Source organism: Aptenodytes forsteri, unplaced genomic scaffold (genome assembly GCF_000699145.1).
Source record: "Aptenodytes forsteri isolate BGI_AS27 unplaced genomic scaffold, ASM69914v1 Scaffold119, whole genome shotgun sequence".
NCBI classification, from domain to species: Eukaryota; Metazoa; Chordata; class Aves; order Sphenisciformes; family Spheniscidae; genus Aptenodytes; species Aptenodytes forsteri.
Genome location: NW_008796165.1, coordinates 2390946 through 2411196, shown reverse-complemented (window position 1 = coordinate 2411196; position 20251 = coordinate 2390946). Strand labels below are relative to the sequence as shown.

The following is a 20251-nucleotide window of genomic DNA, read 5'->3' as shown; positions in this document are numbered from 1 at the left end:
CCCAAACATCATGGTTTATCTCACTGGCTATATATCAGTATTTTACTTTTTCTAAAATCCTCTTTCCCCTTACACGTCTCTCTTTCAAACACTAAACGGTATTCTACCTTTTCATAGCCTGTTTCAGTTCTTCTCTGAATTTTTTTCTGTCCTCTCTTCTCTTTTGGTATCCTGCTTCCATTTATCTCCTTCCCCTTTTATGACATATTCATTCATGTTAATAAGAGCACATCCCTTCTGCCATCATACATTGGGAGGAGAATTTACCAACCACCTGAGATGCAAACTAAAATGTGACTTCAACTGACTGAGAATGCACACGCAGAACAGGTCCTCACGCATCCTTCGGGCAATGCCTTAGGGCAAAACTTTCTTCACCTGCCACTCTCTCACTGCAGGGCTGTTGACCATCAGTCCTCCAGTGCCATGGCTCTGCTGGGTCTTTCTGTCGTACTTGAAACACTGAATCTGGCAGCTTCCTTCCTTCATTAACCCTCCATGTAGACACAGAACAATTTCTCCCGTTCTTTATTTACTCTCTGCCACCTTTCTGGTTTTGAGTCTTTTTTACCAATAGAGCTATCAGGAACCTTTCAATAGTTTATTATTTCAGAAGAAAATACTAGTGTAGTCTTCTTTAAAAGATGTCAGTTTCAATGAAGTTTCAGCTGGAAATCAGGAAGAAAGGAAAAAATGAAAGGGACTGTTCTGTTAATGTGAACTACCATGCTTTAAGCTTTTCATGATACAGAAAAATGTTCAACTGAAGGGGCATTTTATTTCCATTTTAGAAAACTATTTAAGTATGATTTTTAAAAAATAGACAGTTAAAGTATTTTGATCAAACTGGACCTGGTTTTACTCAAATTTTATTTTATGGGATTATCAAGAGCGGTATTATCTTTGACTTTTCAATTTTTGCTTTATTTTAGAGTAGAGGAAAATACATGAAAAGACCTGTTTTTCTGTTTTCTTCTTTATAGGTCATATACTCGACTCTGTTGCTACTCAGAGTTTTCTCGCGTATATTTGAGGCGTTTATTTTTCAGCTCTCAGTATCATGAGATATACTTGATTCTTGCCTTGTTTCAAAGCTGCCTATATTGTTCAAATAGCAGCAGCAAAATCAACAGCATTCTGGTGAGCATTTGTTCTGCTATATCTTGAAAGAGGTATGAGCTGGCATGGAGTAACTGGAGCTGTCTTGAAAGTGAGAAGGATGACACTGCATCACTTGGCACTGTGGTTCATTGTTTGGAAGGCTTGGGTTGGTGGTTATTTTTTTTTTCCTTTCCATGAGAAAGAAAGCTAGAATGTTTCAAAAATACACTTGCCAAATGAAAGTTTAGATGGTGCTGGAGACTCTGGCATGCAAGCTTCAACCTCTGTCCAAAGTCCGAGCTTCCTTCCCTTTTCTGTGTCTTTATCACTGACACCAGGAATCCACAAGATACCTGTTGAAGCAAAGGGCTGATACAGCCCTTTTAAGGAGCTGTAACATGAGCTGCAAATCAAAGAATAGCAGTTCTGTAACAACTGGGTCAGTGTATATAGAAAGAATTTCAGTGATGGTTATTTATTCAGTCTTTTACTGCAAGATTAGTCCCATTATGTGGCTCCTATGCATTCCCTTCCAATTCATTCAATTTAAATAAAAACTTCCTGCTAGCACTTATGTAGACATCAGTGACACTCATCTAAATAAAATATCCCAGGCACTTCAGTCTCAGGAACAGTCTTATGACGGGGCAGATCATATTCTATTTATTTGGAAATGGGATGCATGTTGACATAGGGCTTATTTCAAAGTAATGTCAAAATGTTAAAATCTTTATGAAATCTTAACATTAAATTTTATGAAGACAGAGATGTTTGCTGGGATGTGATGCTGGCGGCTAGGACCAAAATCAACTGCTGAAGATTAAAAAAACACAACACTACCACAGGAGGGAAGGGGGTACAACCACAAACTCAGGGTAATCAGACCTGTGGGGTTTTATCATTTTTATTTTTATTGCTTGATGTTAGTTCTATAATGTGATTTATATACAGTGCTTCTGAGTACTGTATTAAATTGATAGCTCTTGCTGGGTGAACACACAAGTACTATCTTTTTTTTTCTTTAAATGTGCTGAATTTTGTCTTAGAGAAGCCTGGCAAACCTTTCCTCCCAGTCAGAGGTCTGAAGAAAGTGAGTAAGTGTAGATAAAACCAGCTTGGTTAATCATCAGTGAAACACAGGAAAAATTAAAATACATTTTTTGCTTGTGAAGTAGAGAAAAGCAATAAAAACAATGCCAGACGGTTAATGCCTCTCTTGTACCTTTCATTTCAAAGACCTCAAAAGAACATCAGGAAGAATAAAGGCAAAATCTATTCCCTATTGGCATCATTATAAATGTTGTATCCTCTAAAACTCTAAAGACATCCAAGAAGAGTAGAAGAATAAATGGCATTGAAATAAAGAAAGTCTCTCTGGAGCTTTGTTCAATTGACTTTGTTAGAATTCACTCAAATAGGATGATTATAAGAAAAGATCTCATTTGTTTCAACATTAAAGGAGCAAATTAATATGTGGTGAGCTGCTAATAATTGCCTCATTATGTAGTGAATGGGCATTGCGTCCAATTTACAAAATTACAATCATATTGTTAAAGTAACAATTGGGAAAGTTTAATCTGAATTTCCTAACTATCTGTATGATTAGTTGTGGGATTCACAGAGTGAAGCAGAATTGGTGGTTGGAGTGAGGTCTCCAACGCACCACCAGCCTATAGTGCTAAGAAGTCGCAAGAGAAATTCAGCTTTTCATTAGTGTAAATTACATCCGCGTAAGTCCTGAGCTAGATTTGGTCCAACTGAAGAGAGAATCTGGCAGTCTCTGCTAAGACGGGAGCTTGGCACGTGACTGGTCTGTCAAGACATTGTTTTGTTGGACTCCACTGACTTGTGCTGAAGTTTTGGCCAAGAGGTTGAGATCTGGCCTGAGATCATCCCCGCTTGGGACTTCAGCAGACCTACAGGTCCGTGTCTGGGAAACTTGGTGATCCAGGATCTGTGTCATTGGGAAACCCACCCATACAAACGGTCCTGTAGCTGGAATTTCAGTCTCTTGGTGGAGACATTTGAAATGATGGGGGAATTGTTTCAAATTGGAAAGTAGCCAATTTTCCAAATATCGAAATACTCTGTGGAAGAGAATCATGTTTTTTGACCTACTTCTAGTTAGATTTGCTTGTGACCTTTTCTAGTTCTGTCTGTTTTTGTTATTTAATGATTTGACCTTTGATTCTGTGAAGCCACTTCAGTGCTAAATGCAAAGATTTAATAACTAGAACTGTTTGATAAGTGACCTTTATTACACAGCTATTTCTCTTTGCTAGAGAAACGGCACTGTTTTGCAAGTTCTAATTCACAGTTTTAATTATCTTTTCTATTGTCTGTAAGCTTGCACAGGAAATGGAAAGGTCAGACATTTCATTTTCTTTACGGATTAAAATATAAGTGCTCCTCAACAGTTACAATGTATCATTCAGGAAAAAGATGGAACAATTTGCCAGAATCATGCCCAGCTGCTCTGCTGAGGAATTCTACATCCTTCTGGTCAGCGACAAAATGAATATTTTTCTAGAAGCAATAATAGCTCAGCCCCCGTGGTGTGTAGAGTGAAATATGTGTCTAAATACATGAAAAGAGAAGAAAAGGTGAATGGTTCTCTATGTTTTTTTCTTTAGCTCATGTGTCTACAATGCAAGTGAACGAAGATCTTGTGAAAGGTACAGGTAAACCCTTAATTGACGTTCTCGGTCCAGAGAGCGTAAACAGTAACAGCATACGTTTCTGTATGGTCCTGCCAATCTGTATCAATCCCATTGCTGCTGGACCATCTCTACAGATGAGAGGGCAGCCTGGACTGCCTGCCAGGACCATTTTTGGTTTCTCTGATAAGGCTGTTGATGAGTTAGTGTTTAATTGCTATCCTGGTGTTTGTGATGTGGACACCTGTAAACAGTTACTGTTAACTGCAAAACAGATCACCAAGAATGCACATTTTCTCTAATTCTCCAGTTTTCATCTCTCTGTATTCCAGTTTCTGTGTGTAAGAATTGTCTCTGTTTCTGTTCATCCTTAATACAAACAATACAGCAAGTTAAATGGAAAAGTGATAGTTTCTCATGCAGGTTAGGGCTCTCGTGGGCACCCTTGCAGCCAAAAATCTGCGTCCGGGAAAAGGGTGTGAGTGATGTAGGAACCCAGAGTATAGCGTGAGGGGGGACAACAGCACATCACTCCAACTCCTCAAGGGTCACAGGGAGCTGTCAGCTGTGTCCTAGTTCAGTAGCAGAAGTAGCAGCCGCAACTACTCAGGTGCTTCCCAATTCCGGCCCCTCAGGCACCCAAATCCCTGTGCCTGAATAGCTCCTGTGGGAGCCACCTGGCAGAGGAGCTACACTGCAGCAGCTTTTGAGTCTTAAAGTGATGGGACAGCCATACCTGAGCTAGGGTGTAATAACAAACAGGAATGTCACGTTAAATGAGGAAAATGAGAAAGCTGGTGTATGTGGATTACTGAAACTGCCCCTTTTGTCTGTGACACTTATGAACCAACATCACAAGCTGCCGGCCTCTCTCCATATGGGGTTTCAACAAATGTATATTGATGGTTGTTTTCTCATACGTTGAGGAATGATGCAAAAAGATACTGAAGTCAGTGGATGATGACTGGAGTGAGTGGAATGTCTGTCATGGGTGTCAGTCAGTCTCCTAACTCTGGGATCTCTGTTGGGAAATATGCATATTAGGACATGGAAAATTTGTCTACATTGTAAAAAATATTTATTCTGAGATAGGGCTGGGAGGAGTTAAGCCTCTGCTTCTATTGAAGAAGAGCAGATTATATGTTGACCTAGTGCAGGCATTCAATATTATGAAAGCACTTTATAAATTGGAACAAGATAAATGAATCACAACAAAAGAGCTAGAAAACCGGGGGGGGACACAATTGCAGGAGTGAGTGTACTCAGTTTATTCGAGCAGAACAGTTACACTCAGGGAATAGAAAATGTGCAATGCATTTCTAACTAAGGTCAGAAAATCAAACAATTCCAAATTTAAGAGAGCATCTCCATTTTAATGGAGAAGGAAGAATATTGAGGAAAAAAACCACACAACACCAAGGTTGAGACAAATTTAAATTGGACCAGATTCTTGACCAAATTGGCTTTTCCTATCTAGCAGTTTCATATTCAGCATTTGTTAGTTTGAAAGTTCACCCTGAAAGCTATAAATTAATCTACTGGGACTTTAACAACTCACTTCATGTTAGGGTGTGAGTTATGCTTATGGATTTGTTTAGGTCACCCAGCCATGTCCTCATAATGTATCTTAGAGAGGATTTCTGTCACTATGCAGTAAAGAGAAAGACTGTTGTGTTCAGCTCCATCTCCTGGGATTTCATCCCTGCTGTCAGAGAACTATGCAGGACAGCTTTCTAAAACTACAACAGCTATAAAAAAAATACATGGTGTTCTGTAAAGGAAACATTGCCAATGCTTTTGCGTGCAGTCAGGCATCTTTAATTCCTGATAAAATGAGGAAAGAACATTTTCATGAACCACTCACATAGAGAAATCAAACCAATCACAATAGAGAAATCAAACCTTTGCAATGGTGAGATTTATTGCAGAAGTCTGGCAGGATGCACCTTAGTTCTGTACAATATTTGTCACCCAAAGATGAGGTATTTTAGCTGTTATAATTTGGCTCTCTTCAGATGTTTATCTCTTGTCCTTATATTATGCACCATTATCGAAGAAATTTGATGTTTTGTCAGCCACCATGTCCTAAGGTTATAGTGGTCAAATGCAGCCAGGATATTCATCCACATCAGCTAAATGAGGTGTGATTTTGAAGGGAAATAACCACAAGTCTGATCAGAAAAGCACCTAGCATCCTGTCAGGCCAAATGTCCAAAGAACATGAAGGGAATTATTCTTAACAACCATTAAACTGAAGTCACTGGCTTCCAATTGGGAGCATGACAGAAGATCAAGTCTGTGACCATACAAAAAATTGTAGATGATCTGTGGCCTGGACCATCTTCTGTCGGTTTTTTGATGGATCTAGTTTTCATTTGATTTAGATTTCTAACCGAACTTTTCATACAATCCAACTTAAATGCAGGGCATTTGATTTTAGGCTGTTGGTACAAAAGAACCAAAAGACATTTACTGTTTGTACTCTGACAAACAGAACGTCACATAGGTCCCTATATCTCTGTTAGACAGATAACTGTTCCTATTTTCAATTCATACTGGAGAAATAATACCCTAGAACGTGCTTAGGAAATACTGTCTTTGACTTCAGTTTGCCCAGGATTAAGTTCCTAGTTCACATGTCACCAGTCCATCTGCCACTCATTTTTCATGGGTCATAACTGTTCTCTGGAGAGAACAGCATATTCTTCTGTCTACATCTCCTTTTCAACTGCAGGATTTTCACGCTACTAGATTGCTTTTTAGAGTTACATCTCATGTTTGACTTCTGTCACAAATTTGGGAACTATTCATTCAGACACATAAACACTGTCAGCATTACTTTTTCTGTACTTTTTTCCTATTGCTGACAACACGTTGTTAAAAGAGAAGGCGGCATTGATCTGCATATTGTTTTCTGCTGCTTCTTTCTTTCATTGTTTTCTAGTAGAAAGAGTAACATTTAGAGGGAAAAAAGGAATTATTATTTTTCTAGTTGACTTTGCAAGGTGGAGAACAAAGGAAAAGTTTGGAGCTGCCACCTGTTTCACTAAAAAGGATTGCATTCAGAGCTCTGTCATGGTAGGGTTTTCTACCAGCTCTACCACATGGGGATTGTTAGGTTTTTTTTAAAGAGAAGTATTGCTATCAATTTGTTGGACTGTGCCCGTCTTTCTTTTAACTGAATTTTCAGTCTTCATGTTTTACAGAGAAAGAATTGCCAATATTTTTGTTTTCCTTCTTCCAGCCTCTACAACTTGACTGTGACCTCTGTGCCATTGTTTCAAACTCGGGACAGATGGCTGGCCAGAAGGTGGGAGCTGAGATAGACAAGTCCTCCTGCATATGGAGGATGAACAACGCTCCCACAAAGGGCTATGAGGAGGATGTTGGGAAGAGGACAACCATAAGAGTGGTCTCTCACACAAGCGTGCCTCTCCTTCTCAAGAATCCTGAGTACTTTTTCAAAGAAACCAACAACACTGTTTACGTGATCTGGGGACCTTTTCGAAACATGAGGAAGGATGGAAATGGCATTGTGTACAACATGCTGAAGAAAACCGTTGACAGCTACCCAACTGCCAAAATCTATGTGACAACAGAAAAGCGCATGAGTTACTGTGATGCAGTATTTAAGAAGGAGACAGGAAAAGACCGGTAAGTCCTAAGTGTGAAGAACAATTATAATGTTTGACAAAAGATACATGAGAGAAGTCCATGCTGGATGCCAGCTACTAAATGAGTCCCCAGATATGTTTTTAATGGATTGTTATATGGTTTTGACTGTTATAAGCACTTGATGAGGCAGCAGCTAGGCCCCATTTACCCCACCTACGCTACCTTCTGTTCTTTCCATTTCTGTTGGCTTGAGTCCCAAAAATATTGGATGTCTTCCTGAAACATTTTCAAAGCTGTGTGTTGTTTTCAGCTCAATTTACTATTGATTAAATTGACATTTTATTTGAAGAGGATAATCCTACACAAACAACACTTCCAAATGCACAACCTTAGGATAACTCTGGATATTGTATTTTCTTCTCTGTTGAGATTCACTGTAGCTTTTCTTCAAACACAAACCTCAGTGTTATGCATTATTTCTTGGTGAAAATGGATTATCGGTGATACTGTAATAGATTTAGGTTTTTACCAGAATTATGCTTAAATTCTATTTTCCATGCCTGAGAATGTGTGTTTATGCTGCTCAAGTGGGGGCTGTAAGGAGATGAAAGTGTGAGGGCCACTGTTTTGGCTAGCACGTTCAGAGCAGAAATTGGATTTGTGGAATTAAGACCAAAAATTACAGGATTTTTTAACTGAGCTGCAAAAATTCTGATCATCTGTGTTTTGGCATGGAAGAGCACCTGTCATGCATACTCCCTGGAGCTAACTAGGAAGGAGTTTCCAGATCACTGCTGTGCCTTAGTATTAATTTTTGAATTTGCACATCATGAATTTGCAGTTGTGAAGGACTGTAGCTATTCTGACCAAATTAAAAATGCAGATATTCACAAACAGTTTAACTTAATCTGAACTTTTGAGTTAGCTTTTGAAGTAGAAGAGCTTGTTCTCTCAAACTTCCTTGATTCACTTTGTTATTAAACTGTCAAAACTTGGTTAGAGTTGATTTTTCCTTTTTCTTAAAACTATTGAAACATAGGGAAGAACTTTCCCCTCAGCTTGTTCACCATGCGTACATGTTGCTGTTGCAATTCTGGAGTCAGAGGGAGCTCCTATATGTCGTAAAGGTGTCAAGGTTATCATGGCTTCTTTAGTTTAACTGAACAAGCTGATGAACAGAGGCTAACAGAGAAAATACATAAGATCCGTTCTTCAAAAATGCCCTCTAATAATCCAAGTCATCTGGTTTACATATTAATCGAGCTAAATATGATCATGGGTATATTATTGCATTGCTAAACATAAATTTATTCATATTTATGACTCTTCCATGTTAATAGTCATTCAGGTCACAGTGACTTTACAATACCTTATTCAAATCCTTATTGTGAGACCAGACCTTAGTATAGCCTATCAAAAAAATCTCATCTTCCAATGTCAAAGTATCCTCATCTCCAGCCTAATCCATTCCTTTTCAACAAATTACCACATCTCAAGGTTTTATTATGGGTTGACGGTTGGACTTGATGATCTTAGAGGTCTTTTCCAACCTTAATGATTCTATGATTCTATGATTATTACGCAATTAACACAATACAAATGCTTCTTTCCATGTCAAAGGCAGATTGAACTTCTGTTCTCCCACTGCTTATGAACAAAGTTCTTAAGCAGCCTAATGTCAAAGTAGCCCAATTTCTTTCTCCTTAATCCGTTACAACAACTAAAAGTTTCACATTGCAAACAGGGGCAAATTGTAAAGAGCCTGCCTCATGACCCACATCACATTGCATTTGCGCGTGCCTTCCTTTAACACTGTGAAAAAAAACCCACCGCTTCTCACAGTGGCAATCAGGTAACATCCTTGTATCTACTGCAACTTTCATTTTTAGTCCTACTTTTCCACATCAAACACTAAGTGATGTTTTTAACATCATTTAGTGCACTTGTCACCCAGAAACAAGGGAAACAATGGACGTGTCACCAGCCAACACCTTCTGTATCACAAGAAAACATCCTGCAGTTCCCTACTAATCAGGGGACCTCAGTTTGGAAACTGTTTCATTTTCTGTAACATCTTCAATTCACAGGACCCGTCTGCTGTTTCTAGGGAGGGTCATGAGGCTGTTAGAGGTATATGGCATTTGTGGAAGCAGTAAAGGGAGAGCACGAGAGATTTGTGGGTGATGAAAATAGTTGCACACATTGTGCCAGACTATTATGATGCTGAGACAGACTGAGGTTCCTCAGCCAAATATTCCTTCAGTTCCTCAGAGAAACATCAACTCTTGCTTGCAATATTAGATTGAACAGAGGTCTGTTTCAACATGTTCCCAGCAAAAATTCTGGAAGGAAACCAAGTTCAACTTATATTTTAAAATGTACTGAGTGGATTGTAACCACATCTATTTTAGTTTAATCCTAAAATACTGTCATTACGTACAGTGTATGCTACTAATGCATAGTAAGATTGCAACAGATTTCTAGTCTGTCAAGCCTTTAATGAGCTTTCTATTTCTACTCTTTGACGTACCATCTTTTTAGGTAATTAGTGGGACTGTTCAGTATTTTCATCCTAGTGGTGCTCAAGTTTTAAAGCATGTTATGAGAAGCAGCTAACAGAACAGGTATGTGCTGCAGGCACTTCTCTACTGTGGAAAAGCTCTGGTTCTGCACCACTGACTTGGGACCTTCATCCCTGACTTCACTGAGTGCAGGTTCAAAACCCACAGCTTCAATATTGACAAATGGTTTATTATTGGTTCATGGAAGAAACAGGAATTGCCTCTAAATAATGTCCAGCAAACAAGTTTCTGTATTTCACAACGAAGCATTTTTTAATTCTCCAGCAGTACAAAATACCCTCTGACATGGGCTATCCGTGCTGGAGAATTAACCTTGCATGCGATGTTATGAATATGGGGGACATATGTTCTTTCTGAGAGTCTTCATTAGTGAAGCATTTGAGTTCAAGGCAGTGAATGCTCATCCATTTTGAATAATTGTTGTACATAAATAGTATTCATTACCAGACATTCACAATTTTTCATTAATGCATTTTACTTGGTACTTCCCTAGAGGGAGCATAAAGCTGGCAGCTTCTTCCAGTACTTCACTAATGTTTTGGTATATTATATGTATTGAGTCAAGTGAAAGGATTTAAAGAAACATTAGGTAATTACTAAGTGTGGCATCTTTGTATGTGCCTCAATCCAGGTAAGTGGTTCTAAAGCCATCTATATCTTTGTCATGCATTAGAAATATAATACAATGATGTAACAACATTTAATTGGTAATAACAGAGAAAACTGTAGTCTTCATTAAAGCAGCAGAGCTAATTCTGGTCTGATAAAGTACACCGAACAGCCCTAAATAGGTTTTAATTAGCTGGCACCAAAGCTGCACCACCCTTAGGGAGGGTAAAATTAATGAAAACTAGCAGCAAATAGATCAATGCTGCTGGATGTTATTGCCTTAGGTGAAGGTGATGAGGGAGAAAGGAGTGTCTTTTAAGGATCATTTAGAAAACAGTCTGCGTTAAAAGTCACTTTCAAAAAGCAATGATAAAATAAATCTCTGCTAGTATCAGTGGAACAGTCTAATGTCATCCAGACTGCAGACTCCATTTGTGTTTATATTACAAATATCTCAGACTAACCACTCAGCACAGTGTGTCCGAGTAGTGGCTCTGATGGCACAGCTCCACATCCCCTCTCGGGGCTGACGGTGTGATCAGACCGCTCCTGTCCCACTGCATGTGGAGGACGTTAAGCCCCAGCAAACAGCCAGTAATGCATGTGCTGATACCGCCCAAAGCACAGCTTAACCTGGTGTTTCTAGTCACACTTCTTATAAATAACTACCGAAAAGAGCCTGCTGAGCTTTGCTGAGGAGATGTATTCTGAGCTCCTAAAATTCCCGTTAAGAGACATGAGATAATGTTCTGAAACCCAGCCAGTTTGGTAGACAATTGACTTTCCACACACACTGTCTTAACTCTGACAACTCCCATCCGATACCCAAACAATTCAGTTCAATTCAACAACATTTTATTGAGATTATTAGCTATACAAGCATGTCTGCAGGAGGCAGGTTCACTGAGCCACATTTGCAGTCAGATGACTGTTTCTGAAGGATTTTTGTTAATATCTTGGACAATTCCGAAGAAACTAAATTGCTTTTGTGCTTCTCTTCCAGAAGTTCTTAGTTTCCTCTGTTCATGCCAGATGGTGCTATGTGTTAGGTAGTGCGAAAGCTGTTTTATCATTCGAGGCAGAAAGATGGATCATTCTGATCACTGATTTCTGCATCAAGATTCAAAATTTGGGGGTGTGCTCAACCTGCTATTTTACTCAGTTCTGCTCACTAATTATTTATTACTTTGGCGATATATGAGATCTATATTGTATCTCTGTCATTTAGAGCTAGCAAATTATATTCATCTAAAGTTCGGATTGACACTCTTAAGACAACTGCAGTCATCACAGCTTCACCTCAGCTAATATGTGGGTTTTTGATGTGTCTGACTAATCTACGTGAAGCTGTAGTCTAGTAAAAATGTCACTGAAATGAATAAATGAAATTACATTCTCTGAGGCTCAAGTAGCTGCAACTTCTATTGTTTGGTGATATTCTCTGTGAATTGAGGTCTTACAGCTGTCAGTGGCCAGAACATCAGAGTTTTACGCCATATTTCTGATTGTTGGCTTGAATGAAGTATTACAGTAACGCTATTTCCACTTTTGCACTTGCTTACATATACGTATTAGTTTCCGTATCAAGGCCATTCAGAGAAAATATAAAATCTTAGTTAGTGTTAGGCAATATTTGCAGAAAGCAGTTTTTCATTGGGAAGTTGTGAACATTGACACTGAATCTGGCTCAGAGAGTTAGATTTTGGGACTTGGGAAGTACTTCTCATGAGTGCCTTGTATTAACATGCTTTTTCTAAAAAACATACATTCTGGAAGATGAGTTAAAGTTCATTTCATTTTGAAAGGAAAATGAGCAGAGTTAGGGAACATCAGCGTCTTTAAAGTACAGAATTCTTGGGAGAAAATGATGGAAAAACTGATTCAGACTGACAGAGGAATGTATAATGCCTGTTGAAACATTTTTAAGGGCAAAATTTAATTATAGTTTACATTTTGATACAGTCTTTATCATGATGATGTAGTGTCTGCTGCTGCACCAATGAAGTCAGCAAAAAGTTCTCAACTGCCTATGAGCATCACAGAAATCCCCAAAGTACGTGTTTGATATAGTGACCATTTTTGAAGTGCTTTGATGGTGTATCTTTCTTGAACCATGGCTTGGCACTTCCATTCTTTCTTTTTATAAAGTAATTCCTTCAAAAAATGCTAATGGATTTGTCCATCTTAATTCATAGGTTTAAATAGCTTCATTGTCAGCTAAGACTGTTTTATTACCTGAAAAAACATGGGTCTAAAGCATAAAACCTTAATGAAAGAAATAGATTTTTCATTATAAAACACTTAAAACCTCAACATCTATTGCTATTTGTGATCAGACACCGGACAGCTAACAACTGTTTTGGGGTTTATATTCACTCTTCCATTTCCTGGTAAAACACCAGTTGTTCCTGAGTGCGCTAGATTTATTCCCTGCAGCCCATTAGTAACTGCATTTATATTTCTTTATGAACATTTTCCTAATCAAGGAAAAAATTAACATTTTTTCTATTAGGCAAATGGAACTCAATAGAAGTCCGGTTTTCATTAACATGCCAGTAAATGCTGTACAAAGCACCAGCACTTTTGTTAAGAAACACAGCTCCTACTACATTACACTAATTACGTAGTGAAGTGAAACTTTATTAAAAAATATCAATATTAGCTAATATTTTGTGATAAAACTGTGGCTGCATATAGATTGGTGTGGGCTCAGAGACCTATTGATTCTGTGGTGGTTGCTGACTTTAGCCATGGAGTTATTTCTTTTTACCTAATGATTTAAGTCAAGAAATATATAATCAGGATCTACTTTATCTTTGTGGATTTCACATGTTCTTTGCATTAATCCAACATCTATTGCTTTTAATTTATCACATCTTCTTCAAGTGCCACTGAATCTGTTTTCCGCTCCTGACAAGCCGGATGTTAAACCTTTATACAGTGTTTGGTATTGTCCTAATTACATGCACACCTTTTCCATCCTGCCCTTTAAATATTCTGCAGCTTTTATGGTCAAGAGACTATTGCTGATATCTCCCATGAGCAACACTGGGACTGCACGTGTAGATGAGATTCTGCCTCGACTTTTCTCACATCCCGTGAACATACACCTTTTGAAAGGATTAGGCAAGTCAGTGATTCATATGCTGGCAACCCTGGTAGCACTGTGGATCGCAGTGGTTCCAGTTTTGCTGCTGGCGGTGAAGGTATTTTATGGTTGCAAAGGCAGAAGACTTGGAGGGAAAAATTAGCAGAGGCATAGATTTTGAATGAAGCCTTTGGTGTTCATAGAAGCTTCACTGGATCATCTTCCATAGTGCAACATTTTTGATTTTTCAGATCACAGTGTTTAAAATAGACCTTGATTTTCCTAAAGGAGCTTAAAATTTTAATAGACCAGAACTAATTTTTTAAAAAATCAAGAAATTAATCTATTTTTTAACTCAACCTTGCTGCCAGCTGAAATAGTTGTCTTTAAAAACACAGAGTGATTACCATTGAAGTCTATACTTATCACCAGTTGTCACACAGCAATACTTTTCTAAGATATATTAGATGGATTAGAAAATAAATGCAATGTTGCTATTACTTTAGTATGATACCTCTTGGTTACTGGTAACTGTGGGTTTTCTAATGGAAGCTCCCTAAAGTGCACTGAGCCGTATTTACAGTGTTTAGCAAAAGACAACATGCTGCAATCAAACTGCGTGAGATGCACTGGGGGATTTTGTGTTATAGAGTTGCTGGCCAAGTGAGGATAGCAACTTTAGGAGGTAGGGAATAAAACGCTACAGTGGTTTGTTGCTTCAGATAGAGAAGAGTTCCTGTACATCTGTCCACCCACTAGCTAGTCAAACTTACTAGAAAAGACTTTTGTAAGAAAAGGTGTATGAGAACTAGTTTCAAGTATCTCACTGAATGATGTCTAGACAAGATTGTCTTCTCAAAGCTTTGAACAAGTAGGCAAAACAACAAAAGAAAAACTGTTTAAAAGTAGAAACAGTTTAGCCTGAACTGATGATGGAGTATTTTACCTTAAAATGTAGAAAGATTAGTAAACAAATACTGCACTGAAAATTTAATTGGTAAGAAATCAAGCCTGCGTGAGACCCCATACACATAGGTGGGGGAAAATGGTGAAATTTTGTGTCTCATTAAATTAATTTAGAACTCAGTGCTAGCAAGGCGCTTGCTTATGCACATCTTCAATGTGTATTTTTACCCATATAAAAACAAAACAGATGTTCTACACTGTTTTATTTATATGTCTGTTATCATGCATCCCGTATAAAGAATTCAGGCTGCAATTTCAGAACAGTCAAACCATACAGATATATACGTGCGCACATGGATTTATAGCGCACGTCTTTGAAGGTAACTTAGGATTCACAGCCACACTTCTCGGAGAACTTGATGTGCTATTGGGATAGGCTACAACCCGCATTTAGAAAACAATCGCTGACTACATCCTATACAGTTCCTGTGATACTGAAATTCTCTGAGCTTTTAACAGTGAGGCAGCTATGCATTTAAAGAAGAGTGACATGCACAAGAGCAGCATGTACAATTTTTCTCAGGCATTCACATCTTCAGCAGGTTTTGGAAGCTATAACAGTTTTGAAAAACAACTACAACTGTGGGGATTTATTATGAATCTTGAGGAGTGTCCTCAAACAGTTTGTCTGACGTCTTGGATATTGATCAGCATGTAGCTTAGTTTGGGTGCGAAGGGGAATGCTTTTTGATCCAGGTGTTCAAAGATTCAGCCATTCTATTTTCAAGATTTTGTAAGCAATGCTTGTTTGTAGTAGCATTCAGTACAGTTGGGACCACGTACCGGAGACACCGCTCATCTCAGAACCTGAGCAACCCTGTCCAGTACATTAGTATTCAGTAAACATGCAACTGCAATAGAAGAAAAGGTTTCTAAATGCCCATATCTGTTCTCTGCAAGTTTGCTGTTACTATCCCATCCTGGTCTTTGGAGACTTCTTTTTCTTTGGTTTTATTTTTTAAAGTCAGTCATCCCAGCAAGCATATCCTGTCTGCTATAGTCATAGTGGTTACAGAAAGGAGGCATGAACTCCCCGTCTAATAACATTCTCTACATGACTCATTAAAACTTCCAAAGCACAGGATTTGCTGCAAAATTTTAAAAATTGCTGCAGATGATGTCACTAGTGTAGAATAAGACACAGAGAAAGGAAAGAAAGCGATAGCAGATGAAATCCTAAGAAATAAACAGCATGCTTTTATCTTAACAATAAAAACAAAGATGAATGTCAGAAATATGTGCTCTGTGTTCAGTTTGCTCTCCATATGTTCGTTCAGAGTTTTCCTTGAAGTACATTCATTAGAGATGCTAGTGCTCCTGTCTCCAAAGAGTGTCCCAAACATTTTCCGTGAGAGCATTTCTGACAATATTACAGATATCACTCAAGCTTCAAAATGCCTTTGTGAGGCAAGGAATATTTATCCCGTTTTTAGAACTTGACTTCCCTGAGAAAAGGACAGTGGGGGAAAGCAGGAGCTATTGCTGCACAGAAATTCATGCCCATAGGGCTTTTTGAATGTTGTATGCTTACCATGAAGGCATTTCAATCTCTTACAGTGCTAATTTTGGGTTGGAATGGTCTGGAACTGCAAAATGGAACCAATTTCTGCTGCTCTATGCCCTGTTTTCAGCCAAACACGGTAATGTTCTGGCACTTCCTTCCATGTAAAATTAGCAGTAGTCTCTTGACATTTTACAGTCAATAAAAATATTAAGGAAAGAAAATAACCTGAAGAGTATTTGCAAAGCAGTATTCCTCTAAAAGAAGAATTTTAGTTTCAATTTGTTCAAGTATTATTTGTTTTCCTATCCTGTGTCCATCCATCTTAGCATTGTCTCCACACCTCCACAACCGTCCATTAAGAAATGTGACTAGTTTTTGTCATGTGTAGCTTTTTCTTTTATCAAGGGAGAATTGTAGAAAATAACCTGAAGAGTATTTGCAAAGCAGTATTCCTCTAAAAGAAGAATTTTAGTTTCAATTTGTTCAAGTATTATTTGTTTTCCTATCCTGTGTCCATCCATCTTAGCATTGTCTCCACACCTCCACAACCGTCCATTAAGAAATGTGACTAGTTTTTGTCATGTGTAGCTTTTTCTTTTATCAAGGGAGAATTGTGTCTTGCTGGAGCTTAGTGGGGTTTTTTTGGTTTTTTGCTCTCTCTGTGCTGCTTGATTTTGTAAGTTTTTGTCATGTGTAGCTTTTTCTTTTATCAAGGGAGAATTGTGTCTTTGCTGGAGCTTAGTGGGGTTTTTTGGTTTTTTGCTCTCTCTGTGCTGCTCTGATTTTGTATTAGTGACGACACTGTTGAAATATGTTTCATATTTGGAGTAGAAGAAAGCAGTGGTCCTTAACTCCTCCGGGCTTATTTCATGGTCTTAAATTGCCTTTGCCTCCTCTTCCAAGAAAGCACAGTGTTCAACAGAGTTGGATTTCAGGTCCACTGTACAGATCCTGCCAGGGACCCTCAGCTGCAGTGGCATCCTAGGGCCTTCTCACTCCTAGAGGTATTTTGGGTCCCACTCATGGAGTGCCTTAAATGAAACTTCATTTAACTTTATATAGGATATCCTCAGGATCTCCTCAAGCTTTATGTACTGCTTAGACCTGTCTAAGCACCAGTGGCTTCCTGCCAAGCTACACTGCTTTGCTTGATTAGGAGAAAGGCAATGAATGGATGAGTAACTGAGGCCAGTTCATTGTACATCAGTGGGAAATAGAGTATTTCAGTCAATATTTCTGGATATGGTTTAGGACGGTACTCGGAGATTATATATTCAGGGAAGGCTTATTCCAGTTTCACTTCCAAGCTTTTAATTCTGGATCACTTAAAAATCTTCCTCTGTTTTTGAAATAATAACCATGGGTTTCATATGTATTTGACCAGTTTCAGGATAGCAGTAGCAAGAGCAGCTCCACATGTTTCCCTTAAACTTCTGTCTGTGTACCAAGACTGAGACTGGCATATAATATAAATATTTTCTTCATTATTACTTTACATTTTTCCCTGAGGCTATCATATTGATTTCAAAACCATGGTCATCATTATACTAAAATGGTGGCATTAATACATTGTCTCTGTGGGCAGATTGTAACAGAAAGTTTCAAAGTAAGTGCCCACTAATATGGGAGGTGGAAGTATGTATAGTATTATATTGCTTGTAATGTAACCATTAAAATAACAATTATGTGATAATGAAAAGACTTCTTATGCTTTAGTTTATCTTTACATAATGTTAATAGCTAATGAAAACAGGGAAGATTATATCTAATTACATTTTACAATACTACTGCACTTCCTGTAAAGAGAACATTTTGCACAGAATTGTAGATTTGCATGCTTCAGTAAAGTTTGTGTCCACTCTCTATGTACTTCAAAATATGACTATTTTAAAACCAATGGTTACAAGTTCTTTTTTATCAAATGGTACATATAGACTTCACAAAGAACATTTTTGAAATTAAGTTATCAGAGGTAGTCAAATCTTGCAACATGGCTGAATTAAACAAAAAATTAAAGATAATTTTAGGTCCTTCAGGTTTGATGTGTTAGAAAAATGAAGGTAGCTTGACACTGAGTCAGTCAGTAGAATACTGTCTCTCTTTAGGTGAATGAGAAATGTTAAATGTATGCATTATCATCTGTGGCAATTTTGTTTTAGCATTGTCTACTACTGAGTAGTATTGTCAGCCACATGAGCAAGTTCTTTTTCTATTGTATCCAGAGGTGGAACATGCAAGAACAAATAGAAAAACAGTGCTTTGACATGGTTAGAGAAGCCTCTCATTTTGTATGTTGGGATATTGAGCTCAAAGTTAAAAGTGCTTAGTTCAGGAATGCATAGATAGAGCTCCCAAATTATCTTCATGGCAAGAACATTAACTAGAATTAAGACATTTTGGTATTTGCATATCCAGATGAGACTACACTGATTTTTAAAGATGCAGTAAGATTGTCCTCCAGTTTTCAATATTTTGCATATTTTCTAAACATAATGGCATGGTTGAATGTTACCTTTAAATGCCAAACTCATGGAAGTGGGAATTATATAATCGAACCCATTTCACTCCAAAACAGAATTAAGAGATATGAATTAAGCAGCTATGAACTAGGCATTAAAAATATAATTGCATTGATTTTTCTAGGTATTATACCACATGACATCAGTAGAAAATGTCTTTGGTCTAACAGTGTGATATTTAATTAGTTTATGTTAATTGCCTACATTTCAGAAACAAATGGCTTGATTTCTTTATTCAATGAATGAATGAATGACTTGGCCTTCTGCCATTCCTCCACTGCCCAGTGTCCTACCCCCTGTATACCCAGGGAGCGCTCTAGACCTGACTGGGAGGTAAAGATGGTGACAGAAGGGGGTGAGGAGAGCCACAGGTACAGCTGGCAGCCTCACCGCTGCCAGGAGTCCATGGCAGCCTGGCCTCCCCGCCAAGGAGGCAGAGAAGCCTTTCCCGTCGAGGGGAGGGGACTGCAGACTTCCACCTTTCTACCACATTCCCTGCTGCTTTTGCCCATAGCCGATGGGAAGGCTAAGGCATCTCCGGGCTGCCGGGGTCGGAGTGCTACAGAAGAGAGTGAGGCCGGAGGCCAGCTGAGTTATTTGGTGCATCCACCTACAGGATTGTCTCCTTGGAGGCGGCAGGTCTTGTGTCTTTGCAAAGGTAGGGTTTAATTTTCTGTTCCAGTGAGCTAATTGGTGGGTTGAATTTGTGAGCCACAGTGTACATGGTTGTATGGTGGTGTTCAGAGCCTGGTTACTCTTTGAGTCTTTGTTTGGATGCCAGGAGAGCTCAGCACATACTAAGGCATATGTCGTCTGTGAGGCCTGAGGCCTGGCCCCGAGCAATTCCTGAAGCATTTCCACTTTTGTGCCTTCTCCTTACGCCCATCTCAGACTCTTCCATTTGGATTAGCTAACTCAAATCACAGGCTGTAATGTTGTCACTGTACTTTGGTCACAAACTCTTTCTTGTTCTTGTTTCTCTTTAATGGGATACTTGTTTCCATTCGGCATGTTTCTTGCTTTCCTTCAAATATTTTTTTCCATCTTTATTGTTACTTTACTGATATTTTCCACACTTTTTCCTCTTTGATTTCCTGCCTCATTGTTTGTAACTATGTCATTTATATAGCTTTCTTCTTTCAGACTTTTGTCCTTTTATTGTGAAACATATTGCCTCGAACACACCTCCTGTTTTCAGCACAATCTCTTTTAAAAGAGCTCACAGACCTGCAAGGTATCTGATGAAGAACAGCTCTCCCCTCTGTGCCCTTGCCCTTGCCCTTGTGCTTGCTCTTTCACTTTAATCCTGGAGCAGAACACCTGAAAGTCTGATCTGGAATTGCAGATCCCAACTTAGTACATCCAGTACTTAAAACAAAAACAAAATTTCACAGTGGGATGTAGAAGCTGTGCATGATTATTTATTGATGATTGTTGGTTACAGGAATTAAAACAGCAGGGAGCTCAGATTTTGATCAGAAACCAAGTGATTTTTCTGTACAATTTTTTATTGTAAAATGAGAACATAATATAAACCTATTGTGCCCATGCTGTTAAATGCTGAGCTCTGACATGACCTGCTGTATGAACAATGCATGTTCCCTGTTACA

At 38.5% G+C, this 20251-nt stretch overlaps 1 protein-coding gene across 1 annotated transcript in view; it reads left to right on the top strand.

Annotated features, from left to right (window-relative positions):
* ST6GALNAC3 (ST6 N-acetylgalactosaminide alpha-2,6-sialyltransferase 3) overlaps positions 1-20251 on the top strand; it is a 131296-nt gene that overhangs the window by 42118 nt on the left and 68927 nt on the right. The window contains exon 3 of the mRNA XM_009287436.1: positions 7003-7412. Within this exon, the coding sequence (XP_009285711.1) occupies positions 7003-7412 (410 nt within the window). The remainder of the gene's footprint in view (positions 1-7002; positions 7413-20251) is intronic.